The sequence below is a fragment of the Pseudopodoces humilis genome, chromosome 17, assembly GCF_049639895.1.
Source record: "Pseudopodoces humilis isolate 2021_Gansu_Grassland_sample_001 chromosome 17, ASM4963989v1, whole genome shotgun sequence".
Taxonomy (NCBI): Eukaryota; Metazoa; Chordata; class Aves; order Passeriformes; family Paridae; genus Pseudopodoces; species Pseudopodoces humilis.
In genome coordinates, this window is record NC_142216.1 from 14,150,867 (window position 1) to 14,173,358 (window position 22,492).

General features: G+C 40.7%; 1 protein-coding gene across 2 annotated transcripts in view; it reads right to left on the reverse strand.

Annotated features, from left to right (window-relative positions):
- SLIT3 (slit guidance ligand 3) overlaps positions 1-22,492 on the reverse strand; it is a 465,384-nt gene that overhangs the window by 155,656 nt on the left and 287,236 nt on the right. For both annotated transcript variants that reach the window (XM_014253183.2, XM_088063492.1), the window contains one exon: positions 9,847-9,988. In XM_014253183.2, the coding sequence (XP_014108658.1) occupies positions 9,847-9,988 (142 nt within the window). The remainder of the gene's footprint in view (positions 1-9,846; positions 9,989-22,492) is intronic.

A 22,492-nucleotide genomic window follows, 5' to 3' on the forward strand; every position in this document is an offset into this window, starting at 1 on the left:
TAATTCTCAGCTGTCAGATGAATAGAGACTACAAATGAGACAGCCATGCTCTATTAACAGTGCCAGGAGCTGCTGCCTGAGCCGTGTCACAAACCTCCCTGTGCATGGGGCAGGCACCGAGTCCCCTGATGGGACACAGAGAGTGAGTGGATGTGCCAGAATGTTCCCTGGGTTGGGGATCTGCTGGGCTGGCATCGCTCAGGCTGCCAGGAACCAAACAGCCAAGAACCCTGCAAGAAAAGGGAAGAGAGAGCACAGCAGAGCAGCACAAACCTGTGGCACACCCGTGCCTGGCAGGACACACACACAGCCTGTGAAAAGGGGGGTAGGAAGGGCAAAATCCTTGTTTTCCTCCTGCACTATAAGAAGGGATTTGCAGGGAACTGGTTGGGGAAAGGAGTGTTCACATCCACCATGGTGACAAAACCCAGGGCTGGGAAGAATCGTTTGTATTAGGAAGGAGAAAATTTCTAGGGAACACAATCAATCCAGGGACTGAAACAACTGGACTATAAAAACCTACCTGGACCATTATTTTACATTTATCTCATAATTTGGGCTCTCTTATCTTATTGTGCATTTTGGTCCCTGATGAAGAAAAGTCCACAGGTGTATTCAAGGTGAATAAATCATATTAAATAAATCACCATCATACATGGTCTTACTGCAGATACAAGCTGGATCTGATCCCTGCCCTGACACCTTTCTTGCCTCTTCATCTGAAATACAAGCTTTATTCCTAGCATGCACAACATGTGTGGTAGCTGCTGAATACTGAAGTATTTACCCAATGACAGCCCTGGTTGGGAGAGAAGGGAGGAATCCTGCCCTGCAGTCACACAGTCACGACCTGGGGCTCATCCAGCAGCAAAACATGCAACAGCCACATTGCAAGGCCAAAACCTGCAGTTCTGCTGCTTCAGGAAGTGCTCATGGACCTACATCCCAGGGAACAGCTTTTTGTGTCTCTCACCACTCAGTTCCCAGGCAGAAAACAAAGTGCTTTGGGATGGCAGGACACAGAGGATTTTAGATGTCTGTGCTTACTGCTTGTTTTAACAGTTCAAGCCTTCACCCTCCACCCCAGCCAGACTCTACCACACTACAAGACCCCTAAACACATATGATCCTGCAAGATGTTGATAGTGCTGCCTTTCACCTCAGCACCTGAATGGCTTCCAAATAAAATTAATAATATACATTATAAATCCCTCTTATGTAGTTTGCCTTAGGAAATGGAGAGCTGAGAGCCAGTAAACCATCCACCTGTATTAATACAAGGTGACAACTGGAGTTTCCCTTCATATTCCCTTTGGTGTTGATTTTCAGGGTCTAGCTGTCGGGCTCCTGCTGTAGTTCCAGACAGGATTGCTTCCTAACAACTCACCCGAGGGCAGATCTTCAAGGGACAAAATCCTATCAGCAGTGAAGTGACTTGTCAACATAAATCTACTTAGGAAGTTACACAGATAATTCTGCTCACCAAAAGACATCTTTCAGAATGAAAACAGATGTTCCGATATGTTCCCTGATACCATGGTGTTATTCTAAAAGCAGTGCTAGTGACATTGGATCTTCTGATACACTGCAGTGAATTTAGTTTCAGCTGTGGAGCTGAGCAGTTGCTCAGGTATCAGCTGGTAACCACTGAATTTGTGATGGCAGCCACATTAGGAATCCATCTCCTCTGTTGTAGCATGTTAATTTTGCATTAAATATAGCACAGACAAACAGGAAACACCAGAGAAATCCGCAGACTGGTATTTCACAAAACGTCTTTTGACAAAACACCAATGTCTCTCTAACCACATTAACACCAGAATGAAACTGTTCTGCCAAACCTCAAAGTTTCTCCATCTACCACTGTGATACTCCACATACGTGGTGGGAATTTTTGGCCCTTCTCATCACCTTTCATTGTAATGTCCCTGCCAGTCTCATTCATATATTTTCATTTCTGTATGGCATGATATGGGTGCAGGCTGAGCCCTGAGCTCCCTCCCACTGCAATCCCACAGCTGCAGGAGCTGCTGCTGGGTTGTGCCTGGTTGTGATGTCCCCTGTGAGGATGTTCAGGGTTAATCAGAAGCTGTTTTGGGGACAGAATACACAATCATGTCTTGCTGCCCTGATTCTAGACTAGACAGGTAATTTCCCATCTCAGCTGACTTTACCGGGTCATGTGGACTCGGGATCAGGATTTTACCTCTAGGCAGGCCTGTGGCTGTGAACACAAATGCAGGAAACAGAGTCCTTAAACTGGAGAGATTTGGCAATTTCCAGGTCCCTGCTGGCAATTCCATACCTCCTTTGACCAGCACATGAGCTCATGAGCGTTGGTGTTTGTGAGATGCTGCAGTGAGCAGCAGACACACGGCTCCCACACCTCAACTCCCAGTGATTCCAGTTCAGACCCAGTCATTTTAGTTCAGAAGGCTCCAAAGAGACCATCCCACAGGGTGCTGAATAGAGTTCTGGTATTCACTTCCAGAGCACAGCATCTGCTCTGAGCCTCACTCAGAACGCTCCTGAGCACTTTTCACTGTTATTTTTTTGGAATTTTTTAGGGGGTTGTTTTGTGGTTTGTTTTTTTTTTTTTTTTTTTTTGTGGGTTTTTGATTTTCCCTGAAGGGAGATAAAGAGCTTCTCTAGTAGCTATGTGAAAGCAATCATTCACCAATGGATGAATCTGATAAATAAAAACCTGCAGGAATAGTATTTAACAAGTTAGACCCAGAATATTTGCTTCACTGAGAAACCCTGTGAGGTCCCAGAAAGACCAACCTCTAAACACATCACATTGTTATTTAATTTTTGCTTGAGGAGGTCAGTCCTGACCACCCTCTTTTGGCTTCCAATTATTTCAAGAAACCTCCATCCCTGATCCACTTCCCACATTTTCTCACAATGCTTTAACTAGCTCAGGCATCTGAGGATTTCAATCAGATTTGCATTTTATTTGTCAAGTTGCATTTTATTGTTAAGTTGTAACCCAAAATTTTAGACTTAGCGAAAATTAAAGTAAACTGACAGAAAAGATAAAAAGTTTTTTCTTTTAATCCCTAATCTAACTTATTTTTAAGAGCTCTGTACATTCAGTAACATCTGTTTTTACTGCCCATTTACAATACTGACAAGGAAAAGGTGGAACACCAGAAATTAGCAGAAAAATTAAGTAGCTTTCTGGTATTTGAAATTCTGCCACCTGTAATATTTTCTCAACAGATTCTGTCATTTGACAATAGCCATTCCTCAAATCCTCTTATTTTCAGTCTCTTAAAGCAAAATAAACAGAACATGTGTTAGCCAACAGACAACTAGTATTTCATCCAGTACAAAATCTGATTAGTATATTTTATGTCAAAGTTGTGATTTTATGCACTCTATTTTATTTTCTGTAATTGCTTTTCCTTTTCTTAATCAGCTTTAAAAACATATATACTCATTATATATTGCAATCTCTTTATTTTGCTTGGCAACACAGGAGTTTTGCTGTGAAATTTGTATAAGGTAAAATATATATGCCTTTTTGGTTCTACCATTAATTTTTATTAGTAATTATTAATTTATGTTTATACTGGACTGAAGTGATGTCTCTGGGAGAAAGAGACTACACAAACACACAAACCCCCAAAAAACTAAATCCAAACTAAAAACTAAAATAATCTCAAACCTACAAACCTTTTAAGTTTACACAGCTTGCCTGAGTAAATCAACCTGTACATAACTTATTTTCTAAAAGAAATCTCCCAAATACAAAAAGCAGTGAAGAAGGTAAAAATTGATATGGCTGAAATGAAAATTGCCATGTGTATGAAATCTAGATTTACCAAAACAAACCCATCTTCTTGTGCCTGCAGATGACATTAGCTATACAACTTCAGAAATAAAAGTAAAGATGTAAGAAATAAATCTGCCTTGATCTTGCAGCAGAAACTCCTTGCTGTTGCTGCTTGTTTCTAAAATTGTGAAATGCAGCTTTCTATTTTCCATCTGCACAGAAGACACCTTTATTCTTATAATTTTCCATATATTTGTATTTTCTCCACTATCAATCTAAAATATTTATTATTTATTATTTTTGTGTTTTGAATGCAACAAAAGATTTTCTACTTATTTTTGGCCTAAAAAATAAACTTCTGTAGAATGCAAGACACAGTTTGCCTGGTGAGATCCAGAAAATAGTAGTCAGGTTAGAAATGAGAAGCTGTCCAGAGCCAATTTACAGCAGTGAATGAAAATCACATTATATGATTCAACTACAGGAGCCAACCTGATTCCCCAGCCAGAGAACTTGCCACCAGAGGCAATTATGGAGCATTTATTGCAGTGTTCAAAAATACTGTGCTGGCTTCAGCTGCAGTATTTACTGGAAGCCTGGGAAAATTATTATATTTTTCTTTCAGGAGGAAGAACAAAGTTAAATGAAAAACTGTCATTCCTTTATCCATGAAGTTTAGTTTCTACACACATATTCTTGATAAGAGAAAAACCTCTTGCCTTTATGAAACTGAGAACTTCAAAGCCAGTTGTTAATAAATACAAAAATACTGTTGTATGGTTAATTTATAATTTATATAATAAAAAAATTATTCTTAATATAATGAATAGTTACTGGTGCTCAATCTTTCTATAATAGCTTTTCTGACTTTGTTTTAATTGGAAGAAAATTCATTTTGAATATACCAGTAATTAAAATGCCTAGAATTGGTTAATCACCTTCTTCAAATCACAAAAGCTTCCTAAGGAGTCCCAGCTGAAGTCCTAGCTGACCTGAAATACACATTCCTGCAGGTCCTGAAGAACAGAGAAGGCACAATTACTTCCTGAGCCAATTCCTGAAACAACAAACACAGCAAACTTGTCTGCCTACAGGTTTGCAACACTGCCCAGCACAGTGGTACCCTCATGACATTAGATTTGTCAGGAAACCATTCATTAAAGGTAGAACAAGTAGAACATTCCATTACAAAGTGATCATCTTGCAGAAAATTAGGTTTGTCTTCATTTTGCCAGAACTAGAAGAAAACCAACATTACAGTTCTCCTGTGCTCAAACTCTAGAATTTTTCCTAAAGGCAGAAATTCTGCACCAAAATCATGTACTACTCATGCCTACAAAAACATCAGCCACCAATTCAGCTGTCAGAAGTGAAAATGCTAAACTAAACCATGTAGAACAAGTGACTGAAGTGGCCACCTCGGTGCTGGTGGAAGGGCTGCCATCCCAGTTTGTTCTGCTCACCTGTCAGAGGAAGCTGTGGTTATTATCTCACTTATGATCACTCCATGGGTGCCTAAACTGCACTTTTCCTTCAGGGACTGCCAGCCTCTTTACTGCCTGGAGCAATTGTATCAGCATTTAAACAAATGGGCCTCATTTCTGATTCAGCCACATCCTACCCAGCTTCACTTTTGGCTCATTCAATTGTATTTCTCTTAACTCAGCAGACACAGAGTATGGTACAGATTAAGTAACAGTGGTGAAGCAAACTTCATGTTAACAGATCTCAGATCTGTTTCAAGATTTAAGGATATACTTTACATTCTGGACCTTGATTTATAAGTCTGCAGATGACTGAGACATGGCTTTTCAGAGTAATTAGCATTGCACAGAACAAAGTGTTCAAAGCACAGCGCCTGTTGACTTTTGCTGCAGCTGTGAGTCCTCAACACTTCTGAATGTCTCAGCTGAGTCAGCCAGAATCTGAGATTACATCACCAGTGGCCACCCAAGGAAAGTTTGTGCAAGTCACTTGCCCAGAATCAATTAATAAAACCACTGGCAAGAGACACAACCCAGTTCTCTGAACAGCATTCATGAGATTATCTTCCCCACAGTCCCCATTTTACAATTTTCCTGTTTCTGCAAAAAGGGAACAGACCCTATCTATATACACAGGCTCCCTCCCTACACATCCCTAGTCCGTCCCTAGACAACAAGAAATGAATCCAAGCTTTCAACAGTGGCATGAGACTATGCTGTTGTTAAAGTAAATACCACCACAAATATATACAAAAGCTTCAAATGATGACTGCAGCTACAATCATTATGGCATCTTCTAGCATTTTCTGATTTATTTCTTTTTACTTTAAAAGAAAAAATGTTTAATTTAGTGACCTTGAACCCAAAAGCTAAAATTACTAATTCCATCACAAGGATACTGAAGTGTAACAGAAGTGTGAGCCCCAGACTCCTGTAGTGCTCTGTAACTAGAACAGCAGCAGTGCAAACAGGAACTCCCTGTGTAGTTTAATAGTTAATGTATGCCTAGACAGTCCCTAATACACAGGGACAGGCACTCAAATTGTTGTTGGGTTTCCCAAGTATGTGGTGAGGAGGCAGGAAGGCTCCAAGGTGAATGTGCTATCTAATGGGAAGAGACCCCTTGGCTCCACCTTTCTCCGTGTCCCTCTGTCCTGCCCCCTCAGCCTGCCCAGCCCCAGTGTCCCAGCCCTCCTGCCACATCCCCACAGTCCACCCTACATAGCTGGTGTCCAGTGCCACCCATCTCAGGCCTTATCACCAAATATTCCTCACTTTCTCAGAGTCACAGCCCTCTGCTCACCCTGTCTCAATTTCCTTTGTTCCCAGTTCTTCTCCTCATGTTCTTTTCCTCATTTGAGTTCACCCTTCTTTTCCCATGGGTTTCTGTTCTGGGCCCAGCTTGTTTACATTCTCTCAAGCATCTGTCCCAACCACAATCCAGCCTCTAGCTTTAGCATGTAATTAATTCCTTCTTTTAAGCAATCAGATCCTTCAGAGAAGCAGCACCCAGTGCCAGCGGTTGCTCCAGCATCTGCCTCCAGGCACGAGCACCCGCTGGCAGCAGGAGAGGTCTGTGTCCTGCCTTTGGGGGGCTGTGCCCTGCTTTCACTCAGGAATGCCTTGCACTGTTACCAAACACAAAGGCACAAGTGGGATTCCCTGCACTGTTTCAAGGTGTACCAAATCCTTAGACAACAGCTGCCCAGAATTCACATCCTAAAATATAGCCTTGCTTGCAGTGACAAATAAAAAATGAGTGCATCAGTCTGAGGCAGACAAACAGCATGAAAACTTCATTCGAAAGAAGGAGCAGAGGAAGAGTGTTGTGAGGTGGGAAAAGATTAATAGGGAGTTACTGATACCTGTCCATGACTGGGAGGCATCAAACAAATGTGGCAGGCAGCACATTGAAGTAAATACTGCTTGAAACACTACAGGCCGGGCTGGCAGTGCCCTTACCCCCAGTGCCCCCATCTGCCCATGCAGGAAAGCTGTCCTTGGGCTGATTTATGCCAGGGAATCCCTAATGACTGAGAAAGGATCTATCTAGCCCACGTCCTGAGCCAGGAGCAGCCCAAACCAAGCGCTGAGGGAAAGTTGCTCCATGTGTTTGTCACAACCCCCTCCCGGGCTCCCACAGCTGGGAGGTCTCTGCTGTCCCCTGCCTTTGCTGGCTCTGTGGGCTGAGCTATCAGTTTGACAGGCTCTGGCTGCAAGGTTGTGATCAAGTCTGAGCAGAAAAACAGAATCTTTGGAGACTTTGTGCCCTCTCAGTTGGTCACCCCTCCTTGCCTACACCTCTCCAGTGCCAAGCCCATTCTGCACTCACACCATGTTCCCTATTTACCTTGCATGCACTTTCTCTTTCTAAATAACTCCAACCCCTGCTTTTGTTGTAGATGCTGACCCAGTGTAGCAAAATGACTGTTTTGTTCATGTACCAGCAAACCACCACACCATATGCATTTTGGTATTTCTTTTCAGTAAATGCCTCCAGGTGCTTAATGACTTTTGTTTTCACCCAAGTAGTCATGCAAAACTTTTCTGTGCTTATTCTCATGTGCTTCTATATGACACAAACTATTAATTTCTCTTCTAACAAGCAAAACAAGACCACTTTGTAAGCAGAGAATCTTTTGTAGCACTCAGCACACAGTCTGTATTCCTCAGCTTCAATTTCTTGTAACTCATTTTTCCTCTGTCAATTTGGCTGCTGCTGTCAGCTCCCAACTGAACAAGAAGCTTTATAAAAAAACCAAATTGCATTCTCTACATTCTTGCTATCTATTTTATGAAATTATGAAAAAGCAAGTCTGGGATACAGATTTCTAGCTTTCCTAAATTGCTTACTTAATAGCAAACATTCTTGCAAATTAAGTCCTTCACCTCAAGGAGTAATAGAGTAACATAACAGACTTCTAAGTCATATATGGCAGAGGGAAAATTAGCATCATATGATGCTTGTTTTCTGTCCCATGACAGGTGAGTTTCCTGGTTTATGATGGGTTTTTATCTACAAAAACAGTTTCAGGACTTGTTGGCAGCTTTGTCAGAGAAGGTTCTGCCTACCCATGCTAATGAAGAAAGGTAGGAAGGCTGAATAAAAGATCTTTAATTAATACTGAAATGGAGTGAAATGTAGGTCACCTTTAATAACTGTGTTAGAGCAACAGCTGTGTGTTTCATTTTCGTAGAACAGTTTGTAAATCAAGGGTTCTTACCAGAGCAGTTTGTCTTACAAGAAAATACTGAGTTAGGGAGGAATACAAGAACTCAATGTTCCTTGGGGTTCTTATGCCCACAGCATTAGAAGGACATGGATCTGCTGGAGCAGCCACACAGTGAGAGGGCTGGAGCCCCTCTGCTACTGAGAAAGGCTGAGAGAGCTGGGGCTGTTCAGCCTGGGGAACAGAAGGTTCTGGGAAAACCTTAAAGCCCCTTCCAGTGCCTAAAGGGGCTCCAGGAGAGCTGGAGAGGGACTTTGGACAAGGGCCTGCAGTGACAGGACAAGTGGGAATGGCTTCAAACTGACAGAGGGCAGGGTTAGATGGGATATTGGGAAGAAATTCCTCCCTGTGAAGGTGGGAAGGCTCTGGCACAGGTTGCCCAGAGAAGATGTGGCTGCCCCATCCCTGAAGTATTCAAGGCCAGGTTGGATGGAATTTGGAGCAACCTGGGATAGTGGAAGATGTTCCTGCCCATGGTAGATGGTCTTTAGGATTGCTTCAAACCCAGATCATTCCACAATCTTATGAATTTGTGCTTTATCATGGTAAATTTTGCTGTGTACCAGTATTTCTACAGCTACAAGAAGGTGGATGAGTCCATATAAATGAGACCATATAAATATTTGAATTTATACTGTGCAGACTGCAAAAGCTGGCTGGTTGTCAGAAAACTCTGTATGAAAAGAACTGAAATAAGAAAATAATTGATCTGCATTCCCGGTGGACTAACCACAAGCAAAATGGTTAATGTAACAGTATTTCAGGACCACAGTAGTATGAAGTCATGGATACAGAAATAGATGGTTCCAATTCTTAAAGGTAGCAATGACAAACAAGTCTGTAAAACCAGCATCTTATTCCACAAGTCACAAAACTGTTAAGGAACTAGAAATAACAATGTGGAAGACAAGATACAGAAGGTAAAATCAGCAGGGACTATGTGCTCTGATGTTCTAATTCATTATAAATGCATCCTGCCAAGCTAAAAAGACATCTCTCCATCTCATGGGGAAATCCCTGACTAGAAATAAAGAAAGGTCTGTGTATTTTCATTTACTGACTACAGAACTGCAATTCTGGGTTTGCGAAATGGAAACACAAACTGAACTTAAAGGCCTCAAGAACTTTATCTTGCTTTCAGGTAGGACAGTACCAAACTATCTTAATTTACATTTAAAAATTGTTTGAGCCCTTAGATCAAAAGAACAAATCAAAGAGGACAACTACAATATACCTGACAGCTACTTAGATCACTTTTTAAAACATGTGCCTTTCTTCCGCACAGGAGGCTGTGAAATGGAATAAAAATGGAGAGACATGGAAAAGATCTGTGCATTAGAGTGGCACTTACATTTCCCAAATGTCCTCTGGGAGGTTGGCTGGGATCTCTGTTAAGCCCCTTCCCCGACAATCCACGACGTTGTTGCTGCAGGTGCAGGCAGAGGGGCAGGTGATGGAACTGGCACTGCACGACGGCGGCTCGGACTGGGAACCTGAGACACAAAGAAAACATTAAATGGCTTTAAAAAATGAATGGGTGAGATTTTAACAACAAAATACATCAGGCTCTGAGTTTTGCAGATCCTCTTACTATACAAAGTAATCATTTATTTGCAAGTGAATATAATATTCTACAAATCAACTGCAGAGAAAACATGTGAAAGGTTACCATGTTCTTATTCCTCCCCAGTCTCCAACTCTATCAATCTCTTTCCCTCATGAACACTTATTTGGCCACCTTCATGCTCACCCATGTCAATTCATTCAAAGATTTTTAAATTAAGCTTTAGGGTCAAGTAGTATTTCCAAAAGTTATCTTTGCCTAGAAGTTTCCATTACACAAACACTTTTTGAGTACTTTTACATACTGAGAGAAGACTCTCATCAGCAATGAGAGTATGTTTTTGCAATGAGGTAACGTGCTATGGCTCGAAGACTGGGAATATAAAGCCAGTTTTTTTCAAGATTAGACAATGCAGTCAGTTAATGACAACATAAAAATAATTTAGAAAAACATGAGTTTAAACCTTTAAAACCTTGCTTATCTAGACACAAAGAGACAAAGCTACACACAGAGTAAAGATGTAGCATGAGGACATTGCTCTATACAAAGTCTAGTCAATTCATTAGATTCAGGCTTCATTAAGTGTCATTACATTTTTTTGAAACTGTAGCAATTATGTCAATTTTACTCAAATGGTTATGATTCCTACATTTAAGGTTTTGATATATGCATACATTTAGCCATAGATAAAATGGGTTTGCTATGCTAATTGAGGTTATCAAGAGGTAGCAGTTATTGGTTTATTTATAGTGAGTTATATTTCCAAAGTACATGGAACACAAGAAGCTTCAAGTATCTTCATGTTGAGATATAGATGGCTAAATGTGAAAGTTTTTCCTGGTAAAAAATGACAAAAATCATAAAAGATTGGCCTTTTGGGTGGAAAAATAAAAACATCATAGTTGTCAGAACACACATATAAAAATGTGGAAAAACTGTACATTATTGGGGTTTGTCTTTGAAAAGATCCATGATGGATACTTCCATGAATTCTAACTACAGATGACAAGAAGTTTAAAAAAATTAAAGAAAAAAAAAAGTATTTGCACCAACTTGCAATGTTCATTAGGACAACTAAAAATTTTATAAAAATGCAACATTTCTATAAATTTCCTCTCTTGAGTTATGCCTCCATACTTGCCTGGCTTAGCTCTTAGCTCTTAGCTCTTAACTCTGCACAGCAGTGTCAGCTTGTACAGAAATGTACACATGTCCCTGCTTTCACAACCTTGTAAACAGCACAGGAAAGTCAGTATTGGAAAGAGATTCCAGTGGCATCTCTAAGTGTCATTATTTTCAAAGGTAGATACAGTTTGAAAGGACATCAGCTGAAAACTTCTGCAGGTGACTACACTTTCAGAGGGAGCCCTCCTGGAAAGCAAAAAATTACTGTGGAATCATTCCCTCCATTAGAAAGGTGCTGAATTCTAATGGGAATTAATTTCAATTTGTCTGAGTTTCCATAAGTTCAAGCACACCGTCATCCTCTTTAAATATTATTTTGTAACCAGCGATGAACAGAAATGCCTTATATTAAAACACAATGCCAAGTTTCAGGATAAGATCACCATTTCAATTGTGGTAAAAACACTGCTGAACTCAAATATTAGGTTTGAAATATTTTTATTGGGTGATTACCTGACTTTCTGTCAGGACACCAGGAGAAAACTGGGTTTCATAGCACTGTGTTTTAAACATAGCTCTCACTGATGTTAATCCGAGCTCTGAGTGGCTGAATTTTGGCAGTCCAGACCTCAGAGCTCCAGCCAAGCATCCAGAAGTTTGGATGATTTTAAGAGGTAGTGACCATCTAGAAATAAATGGATCTCACAAGAAATTTGTGTATGAGCAAAGGTCAAATACATTTTTTATGAGAGTAGGCAGCTGCTCCCACTATGAGATAATCCTAATGATCCTTCCTCCTTGCTAAAATATCCTCTCATTTATAGTTCACTCTCCAGCCCCCTTGACAGCTGCAGGTAAGGAGTTTTCCATCAACAGTCTTTCATCTCAAGACAGAGACCCTTTTAGTGTCACCCTGAAGAATCATCTGGGCTAAAAACTACTGCAAAAAGAATTCAGTAACGTAATTAAAATCTAAATCCATATGCATATGGTCCAAAGAAACAAATTCATATTTATCAGGCAACCTGAACTTTGATTTGCTCCAGTTTCAAAATCTTATTATTGCCTTAACACAATCTATACATGTGACCCTGCATTTAACACAGTAGTTAAGTGGTAGCTATTTGAACTAAACAAGAAAAACTAATGTCACTAATTAAACGTGTCCATGTATAACAGGCAGGCCAAGCACCTCTCCTGGGTTTGTTTTCTGGCCATAGAAATGCAGGGCACACATACTGCCATTGTCAATTATTAGAGCTGATGCAAAATTAACAGAAATGTGCACAAAGCACTGCCAGCTTTGTCTTTCATGGAGTCTAAGGTTTCTGTAGGATTTTAACTGTGAGTACTTCCAAAAGTAATTTATATTGCCTCAAAATGCACACAGCCCTTTGCTGCATTTGTGTAGGAACAAGAAGTTTGTTCTTGGACCTGATCACCTACATTTTACATTTTCTTTTTGTCTGCCCACCCTGTGGTACAATGGCCAAAACAAAATGAAGGATGAGTGAGTGGAAACAAGCTCTGCAAGGTTCGAGGCATAGAGAAAAAATATCAAATTAGGAAGAAATTTCAGAGTAATCCTTGTTGTCTGAGAGGTAAAAAGTTGGAAACAAGGTCAAATCTTCCACACAACCGTTACCATCTCCACGTCTGATGCGCTTTCTGAAAAGGCTTTGGAGCAGGGGAAAGATGCATTTTGCACAGTTATAACCACAACCTATCACTGTGGGTTGGAGAAGCAGTAGTACACTCCCTTTTTATTAGGCCACAGCATCAAAAAAGCTGAGGTACTACCAGCTGGAGCTCTCAGAGTCTGTGCTGACACCACTGCATCTAAACCAACAGCAAAGGCTCAATGGAGCGCAGCTCAGCACCTCTGCAGTTCGGGAGGTGCAGCACTGCACAGTGGAGGAAAGGCAGGGCCTGCAAGGGGGGATTGGGTAAAGCAGTCTGAAAAGGGAGAAAGATAGAAACAATTCTGCGTGGAACAAAAAGCAGGGAGCAGCAGGAGAACCAGAGAATCATTAAGGCTGGAAAAAACCTCCAAGACCACTGAGACCAGCCATCAACCCAGCACTGCCAGCTCCACCTCTAAACCATTTCCCAAAGCACCACAAGCACATTTCTTTCTTCTTTATGAGCAAAAGCAGCCTGTAGGTTTCTGAGGTTTTTAATGATAAAAAGACTTTGTATATAAATTGCTCTTATCCTGATGAAATGCTTTTGCTTATGTTTTTCCTTGGCAAAGAACAATACTGTATTGCACAAGCACATTCAACAAGCATCTAGCAGATATTCCATCAGCTCTCACACAAAAAATCATCTGTTAAGGTGAATGTTTCTTGAATAACATTAGAAACAGAATTTCAAATCTGATTTGGATTTAATGGCCCCACTTCAATGAGGATCCATTGTTTTCAGATCTACAGAATGAAAGCACAAAAAAAATACTGGTCAAGAAAACAAGTCTAAGTCAACTATGAAATATAAAGTTATTAAAATTTGTCTATGACTTCCATAGGTTTGCAGAGTATACGCATACAGATGATCAAGCACCCTGACACAACACTGCCTCTGTAGAAGGATATTTGAAACCTAAGAATGAATTTTCCTTTTGCTGCCAATACTTTTTGAAAAGAAAAGACACAGGTAAGGCAAAGATATTTCAAGATTTCTCTTTGTGTCTTTCACAAGAGCAGTAAACTCCTTATGGCATGGCTGCAGCAAAAGGAAATGGCCACAGACAAATCAACTGCATTTACATTACTCCCCTTCTGAAGCTGTTCTCACAATCTGTCATCTTGCCACTGCAGATCTTTTATAATACACAGCAGCCCTAGTTCACCATGTTAATTATATTTTTCTCTGAGATAAAAATCATCAACTCAATCAATACATTTTGCTAAAAGAAAAACAAAATGTGGAAGCCAGGGTAGGAGCATGGTTAACAAAAATTACTATGCTTTTTTTACCTGATGCAGATGCAGTGGAATGACAGTGTCAATAATTATGGTAGTTAACATCTGGCACCACTTTAATTTACAGTCTCAGACTATGGGTTAGAGGAAAGGAGGAAACAGAGAGGAGACTTAGGACCCAGAAGTTTACAAAGAAATTGAATGCTTTTTCAAGTAATTCCTCATTGGCCTCTTTTAAAAGCAAACAGACTAATATTACTATTAGAATTGTTATGGTGTTTAAATGAACAGTTTAAATGTTACAGGCATCTAAAATAAATTTGCAATTACTAAGTAAACTAAATAATCTCATTTGCACTGACACCCAATTACAGCACGCTAAGCAGCGTGTTTTATTACCTCCTCACCTATCCAATCACTTCTGCAGCAGCTCCTTTCCACCAACAAAATGTTAGTTATTTGTAAAACTTGTTAATTGATTTTAAGATAAATCTGACAGGACTTCCTGGTTAAAAACCTGTGCTGACTTTACATCTTTTAAAGTATATCAGATACGAAATTATTGATCAATAAACAAAACACTACAAGTATTGCAGATCCATGGATATAGTATGACCTTTTTGGGTGTAATTAAATAACCCATTGGAAGTTCTGACCATGCTGGGATATCTGAAATCAATTCCTACTGCATGAGCCACAGTTTGCACTAGATTCCCAGTGATATGAACTAATTTATTCTAAAATACCTAAAGCAGATGTTGGTCCTGATTGATGTCTGCATTCCAGTTTAAAGAGACATCTGTGCACAGAGTCCTGCAGAGAGGGATGGGAAAGGGAACCACAACTGACCACATGCAAAATTAACATTCCTTATTGAGGGCAAATATTCCTCTAATGGACAAAATTTGTACGAATTTGTTTATCCTACACAAATGTGCAGCAAATGTTTTAAGCAAATATTTCCATCTATGGTTGTTCAACACTATTTGCTGAGCACAGCTTCAAGATTTATCATTAGTAACTTAAGCCCCTAATTGATGTTAATACCATTGAGTTCATGATATGCAAAAACTTGCCAGTCATGAATATTCATTATTTGATTCAAGTAGTCTGCTTTGCTGAACGTTCCCAAAGAGTAAATTTATCTATTAAAAATTCATGGCACAGAAGCACAACAGTTCTGTAAGGCGAAAGTCAACACTAATCAGTTTACAAATAAATATCAAGGAATAAAACTGAAAATATCCATCTACACTGAGAGGAAGGTCTGGCTTAATGAATGAATGAATTTTGATTCTACGAAATCCTACTTAGTTTCACAATCTATCAGTAAAGTAACACCAAAGTCAGACCTTACTTGACACTCTCTTATCCTAAAAGCACTAATATTGCAATTATTTAATTAACAATAGTAGCACCACAATTATATGGAATACTACTAAGGAAAATGAAAAAAAGTAGAACAAAGAAGCAGCCTCAACCATAACAACTGAGATTGAATGGGTGAATTTGTTCTTCTGGAGGATTAATAAAACAGAACCTGTGAGATAACTGAAGTCTGTAAAACTATGACAAAAGTGTTCTTCTCTCAGGGAAATTTATTCCACCTAAGCCTTCCAAAGGAGGGGTGGAAAAGTCAGATTATCTCTTATGCCCTGTGCCCACTCTGAGCCTTTCTTTCAAGGTCTTTCTCCAGCCCTGTCAACACAGGCATGTTCACCTTGAAGCAGGTAGAACTTAATTTCCAACTACTGCACTATGAGGAATAGAGTGCATTTGGTTCTCTGGGTTTGGACACTGCCTGCTCTTCCAAAGACTAACAGAAGGTCTTAAAAGGTGTAGTGCTCCTGCAGCTCAAATGGTGCCCATGCACAGTCATCTCATTAACACCAACTCCACAATTTGTATCAGCACTCTTGAAGGTGCCTATGAAGTGACATTTAAAAATAGGTCCAGAAATAATACAGTGAACTTATAAATATATTCAAGCATAAAAATGAAGAGGAATATAAATTATTTAAGTGAAAGGATGCCACCTGCACAAGGTTAAAAGATAGCTAATGGTCATGATCAATTGTGAGCCTGTGAAGGGAGTGCGGTTCTAAACAGATGATCCATCGTGGAATGTTCCACGATGAAGTTTGATAAAGTTATGGAAGGAATAGAAATAGTTTAAGACTATTCAGTCCCTGGGCTTTGATTTACTGCTATTTGAAAAGGAGTTTTAAATACTACATGATTTTGTTTGCTTGCATGTTTGTCTTTGCTTCTGCCCCACTGTCTGCATCCTGCTGCAGCGAGCACAGGGCTGTCCCTGCCCTGGCACAAAAGCTGCTCTCTTCAGGAGGAGGAGGATGAGGAGGGTGGGATTCACTCCAGCCAGAGGCATTACAGATTGACACAGACACTCAGAGTTGGCAAACACAGTGGGACATGTCTCCTGCTAATGACATCCAAGGGCTCCAGTCTGGTCATGAGCTTCCCCATAGACAGATCTGGAGGGAGGAAATGCTCTTTTCCAGGTCAGTGGGCAAGAACTGAAGAGTGAGGCACCATTCCCTTCTCTGGGCTGCCTTGGGATTCCATGGACCAGATTCTTTGGCATTTGGAACATGCTAAGGCAGGCAGGAAAAATAAAGACATTTCCTGGGAAAGGCTGGGGTTGCTGCCTCACGTCTTTTGCAAGAGGCCCCTGGTGCATTCAAGCTCTATAAGGTGTCTGGAAATTATAGAATAGAATTCTTACAGATCTTCAGAGCTAAACATGTTAGCCTGCCAATCCAAGGGGTAAATTTAACGAGCCAGGAGATCTCTTCAGTTTGGCTACAGGGTGTTGGTGTCCAGCTCTGCCAGGGAAGCTGCTGTGGAAGAGGCCAGGGCGGTTCTGGCTGCTTCCACAGATGAACCTGCCTGAGCAGGGACTGTGCAGCCCCTGGGACCTCTGTCAGACTGCACCTGAGAAAGGGCAGAGAGGTGCCAGGCAGCAGGGAGTGAGGAAAAAGCTGTGAGAAACAGCCCTGGGAGCAGCCAAGTCAGAGAATGAGATGCAAGGAGGTGCTGGAGCAGACCCTGGTTTCACCTCAGTGCTGTGAGGAGGGGGACTGTGAGCAGCAAACCCACCATAGGTGTTATGCCACTACATAACGTCACTAATTTCACTGTCAATAAAGCAGAAAGTCACACAAACCTGGTGTTGACTGTATGCAACTTTGCATTTTGCCCGCTATTAATTTCTAGAGTTATTTTATAAGCAGCTCTATGCTTGCTTTCATTACTCTTATTAATTGTGTATCAATAAATGAGTTGCCCATCACATACATGTATTTAACAGAAAAAGTCTACAGATTGCATGGAAAGGCTTCTGCACACACTCAAAGTCAGCCCTGTTCCTCTGTATTTACCACGACTGCACTCTGTGAAACGGCTCCAAGCACAGCTGTGGTACTGCCATGAAGTATTTTTTTTCTGTACCAAAATACTACCAGCATAACTACTCATAAAACAAACTACCAGCTTTGGACATTAACATAAAAGCTAATCATGTTATTATTTTTACAGCAACAGTTCAAAAGCTCAGTGGCTGAATAATTATACCCCAACCTACCATCATTAAATAAGCATTAAAGGGCTATACATACTGCTCTGGGGAAAAGAGAGTTCCAGAAAAAAAGGCTAATTATACTGAAAGGTAAGACATCATTTTCAGTAATAAAACTAAATTTACTGTAATTAAAAGCCAATTTTCAGCTTTGGTCTTTAAAGAAATATTAAGTGCTGTAATAAATACATATTTATCCTTCAGATTCACAAGATGGTGCCCCAAATGAAAAACACCATATGTGAAATCTTACATAGCAAGCAAGTCAAGAAGTAAAGTCCTACAGTATGAAACATCATCACTGCTAGTGCTAGAGTAAATTTAGATTTGTAATAAGAAACTTCATGGAAACTGAAAATAAACAAACTGATAAATAGTGATTAGTATCTCTCCAAATTTCCTATACAATTTCATTTGAGGAGCAACTAACAAATGCACAGTACTGAAATGTTTCTTCAGAATAAATGTTACTGTAAGTTTGTGGTAGCAAATTATAACAGGAGGTAAAAATTCCACCAGCATTCCATAAAAATTTCCCAAGATCAAATTTAAATTGCAATTTTTACCAAAAGGCTTTCAGTCATAAACACTTTCAATCCTGCCATTGTAAGAGCACTTACTGGGTCTGTGGATGATCACATAAAGCAAGAATGGTGAGAAGAAGAGTTGCCACCATCTAAGATGACTCAAAGGTCACTCTTTTGGAAAGGGGTCACAGTTAGATTGAAGTGGTTAAGGTCCCTTCTAAAAGTAATAAAACAGATGTACAGTGAGGGTGTCCCACAAGCAGGAAGTGACCATTCAAACACACACACAAAGGTCTCCTCCTCCTCCCAGACCGCTTATCCAGCTCTTTAAAAACAAGGGCCATTGGCAGCTCATCTGCATGAATTGGGATGGACTGCACCAAGAGGAATCCTCCTCAGAAGCCACTGCCCTGCACCAGCAAAACCTGCATCCCCAGCAAAACCAACCTGCATCACTACCAAAACCAACCTGCATCCCCAGCAAAACCAACCTGCATCACTACCAAAACCAACCTTCATCCCCAGCAAAAACAACCTGCATCCCCAGCAAAACCTGCATCCCCAGCAAAACCAACCTGCATCACTACCAAAACCAACCTGCATCCCCAGCAAAACCAACCTGCATCACTACCAAAACCAACCTTCATCCCCAGCAAAACCTGCATCCCCAGCAAAACCTGCATCCCCAGCAAAACCAACCTGCATCACTACCAAAACCAACCTCATCCCCAGCAAAACCAACCTGCATCACTACCAAAACCAACCTGCATCCCCAGCAAAACCAACCTGCATCACTACCAAAACCAACCTCATCCCCAGCAAAACCAACCTCATCCCCAGCAAAACCTGCATCCCCAGCAAAACCAACCAGCTATGTTTTAAGATTGCTTTACCTCACCCAAACAAATAAATCTGCCTCCTTATTAGGGCTGCCAGTCTGCATGAAGCAGCAGAAAGCTAACATATTTTCTTCTTATTATACCTCTGCTGCAGTGTCACCACACAAATCAGAAAATCTAGATCTTCAACCGAGATTTGGGTCAATCCAGTGTTTTCTCAAAATCAGTATCAGTTTATTTAGCCAGAAAACACTTGGCTATGGTAATAATTTCTCTCCTGAGTCAATTTCAGACTAAAATTTAAGTTATTTAGTCCAAATTATGCATCTTGATTTTCTTTACATTCTTTGACACTCTCAGAGTGGGAGCTAAGGATCAAGAGTCAAAGAAAATGACTTCTAATATAAAAACATAACATTGTATAGATCCAGTTTCCTTTTCCTACAATGCATGTTTCATTATTAAAGAAAACTATCTTAGAAAAGTACTAAAAATCACATATTTCAGACTTACAAATTTCATCAACTCTTAGAAATATTAGTCTCTGGTCTAGCATAAAAAATCTTACCCAGTCTTCATATTCCAGTGTAAACACTGTCCATTGTCAAGCTACTGGCCAAAACTAGAACAAATCTGGCCAGCAGCTGAAGTATGCTACAGATCACAGCACGAGACAACAATGCTCCTGTTTAGATGCACAGATATTTTCACTTACATACTTAGGAAAACCATCATCACTGCAAAAAACCATTCCAAATGGGGTCAGTGGCTTCTGCACAGAGAGCCCTGAGAAGACCAAAATGCTGCTGATGGCAGAAATTCATGAACCCAATGCTTTGTTTGCAAAGCTTTACAGCTGTTGCATGTGAGAAAACACATGATAACTTGACATAACTGATCAATATGTAAACTAATTTCAACTTCAATATGCAAGGAGCAGGTAGAAGAAAATTCAAAAAGCCATAATAAAATTTATATGAGAGGAAAATTAAATAAAATTACTATCATAAGGAGGTCAGAGGAGGACAAGAGACAGACAAATAGGCACAGAGAGAGAGAGGGAATGTGTTTGAGAGACACAGACAGAGAAGGAGAAGCCAGTCCAACAATGAAACATCTGAGCACAAGAAGGAAGCTGGGTTTGACCCAGGAAAATATGGGAAGGCTCTAAGAAGTACTGAGCATCAGCCAGCACCCCCAGATGCTTCTCTGCTACCTAAGGGAATATAAAAATAAACATCTACCAAAACCAGAATACAGGCAGCATTTCAACTGACACTGTCTTTGCTTAGTGCACTGTTTGCTCATCACAGCAGCATGGCAGTGAATGGCAAAGCTATGGTGGGGAGAGGATAAATATATCCTGCTACCTACGTGAAAGAGATCATGCTACCTGTGTGAAATACACCCCTTATCCATGTGAAATACACCCTGGTATCTATGCGACATACAGCCCCTATCCATGTGAAATACAGCCCCTATCCCTGTGAAATACACCCTGGTATCCCTGTGAAATACACCCTGGTATCCCTGTGAAATACAGCCCCTATCCATGTGAAATACAGCCCCTATCCCTGTGAAATACACCCTGGTATCCCTGTGAAATACACCCTGGTATCCCTGTGAAATACACCCTGGTATCCATGTGAAATACACCCTGGTATCCATGTGAAATACACCCTGGTATCCATGTGAAATACACCCCTCATCCATGTGAAATACACCCCACTATCTTTGTGCAGCACATCAACAAGGGGGTCATCCTCTGGTGCCACAGAATTTCCCCTTCTACACATCCCACTTTGGAGGAGACTCCCTCACCAAAGGCATCCCAGAGCTCCAGAACCAACTGTGCAGGAGGAAGAGGCTGTTTGGCAATTTCTCTGGGAACAGATGGCCTTGGAGGCAAAGGCCCAGGAAGGCTGCTCTGTCAGAGGTGGCTCTGGAGGAGAGATTCTCCTGCAAGGAGGGGACAGCTTGCTGAAGGAGCCAGCCAGAAGGCCCTGGTGGGTGACAGGAGTGCCAGCAGCACTTGGCTGATGGTGAGGAGACCATCCCCACTCTGTCCCTGACCTTTCCCCTCCTCAGTAACACAAATCCAAACAGACATATTTGCAAACCTATCTCCAGGCAATTCTGCCCTATTGAATCCTGCACCTTCACCTCCTGCTCTGAGCCAAATGCTCAAACAAGAGAAACCTGGAATAGCTTCTCCACTGCTCACAGGTGACCTACAAGCACCATTTGAATCAGCTTTTTTGTAATTTTTAAGAACAAGATGAACAACATTTTTGAAAGACTGACACCCAGGTTACACAGGTATGACTCAATTTACCTCGATGGACCTTCACATAACTCTGACTTCAGCCACATGATCTGGAGAGACTTTGCACCTAATGCAAATGCCATGGTGCAGGACACGTCTAGCAGTTTGGGTTCTCTTTACGGCACTTCTCTATCACTGTTTCAGTTCTTCTTTTCCCACTTGGCAGTAGCATTCAAAATCTGCTTCCAAAGAAGTATTTCTCATAAAATTCTAAAACATCACTATCTCTGCATTGGGTTCAAAGAATAAAGAGGAGTCTGTTTTTCAGTATTGTGTTTCTTTGCCCAAATTATGATTCTACTCTTTCTCCTCTGAAGCATCCAGCAGCACCAGTTTTGAACTGGAATGCTCTGATGAAGCCCATTTCACAGTGAAGGAAAAGCTGAAGGTTCTTTTGCTCCTGTGGTATTCCCACTGCCATAAAAACACAAGTGCTCGAGATTTGAAACCTATACTCAACAGAGCAGTTCACCAGTTTATATTTCAGCTCTTCCTAACTGGGATGCAAAGGTGGCTCTCCCTGCCAGCCTGAGGCTGGTTACAGTAATTCACATAACCTTAACTCGTATAAAATTCCTCCGCAGAGGAACAAGTTCAGTTCACTCTTCACCGCCTGTCCTAGTTTGACTTCATAGTCACACATTAACAAATTATGCTGTAAAATCAGGTGTAAGAACTGTAATGGGGAGAAGGGAAGATTTATATCCTCTTTAAACTAGCTGTCCATGTAGGTTTTTATCAAACTAGCACGTACTAAGCTGAGTTCTCAGCTAAATCCACCACTAAAATGAGCTCTCCAAATGAATTTCTTTCTCAGTACATTTCATTTCATTTCCCAAATGAGAGTTACAAGGATACAGTTGATGGACTGTCTCACTGAAAATTTTCATGATTTTTGTATTTTTTTCAAAAGCAGGCAAATCTTGAGAGAACGCCTATATCCTCTTGGTCCAACAGGGAACTGTTAAAAACCTTGTCACTTTTGGAAGTCATAGTCTGCACAGACAACCCCATTTAAATGAGTTCTGTTCACATTACATTTCTCATTCAGCAATTATTGTCTCTTCTCCTGACTTAAGCAACTCATTTTCCTC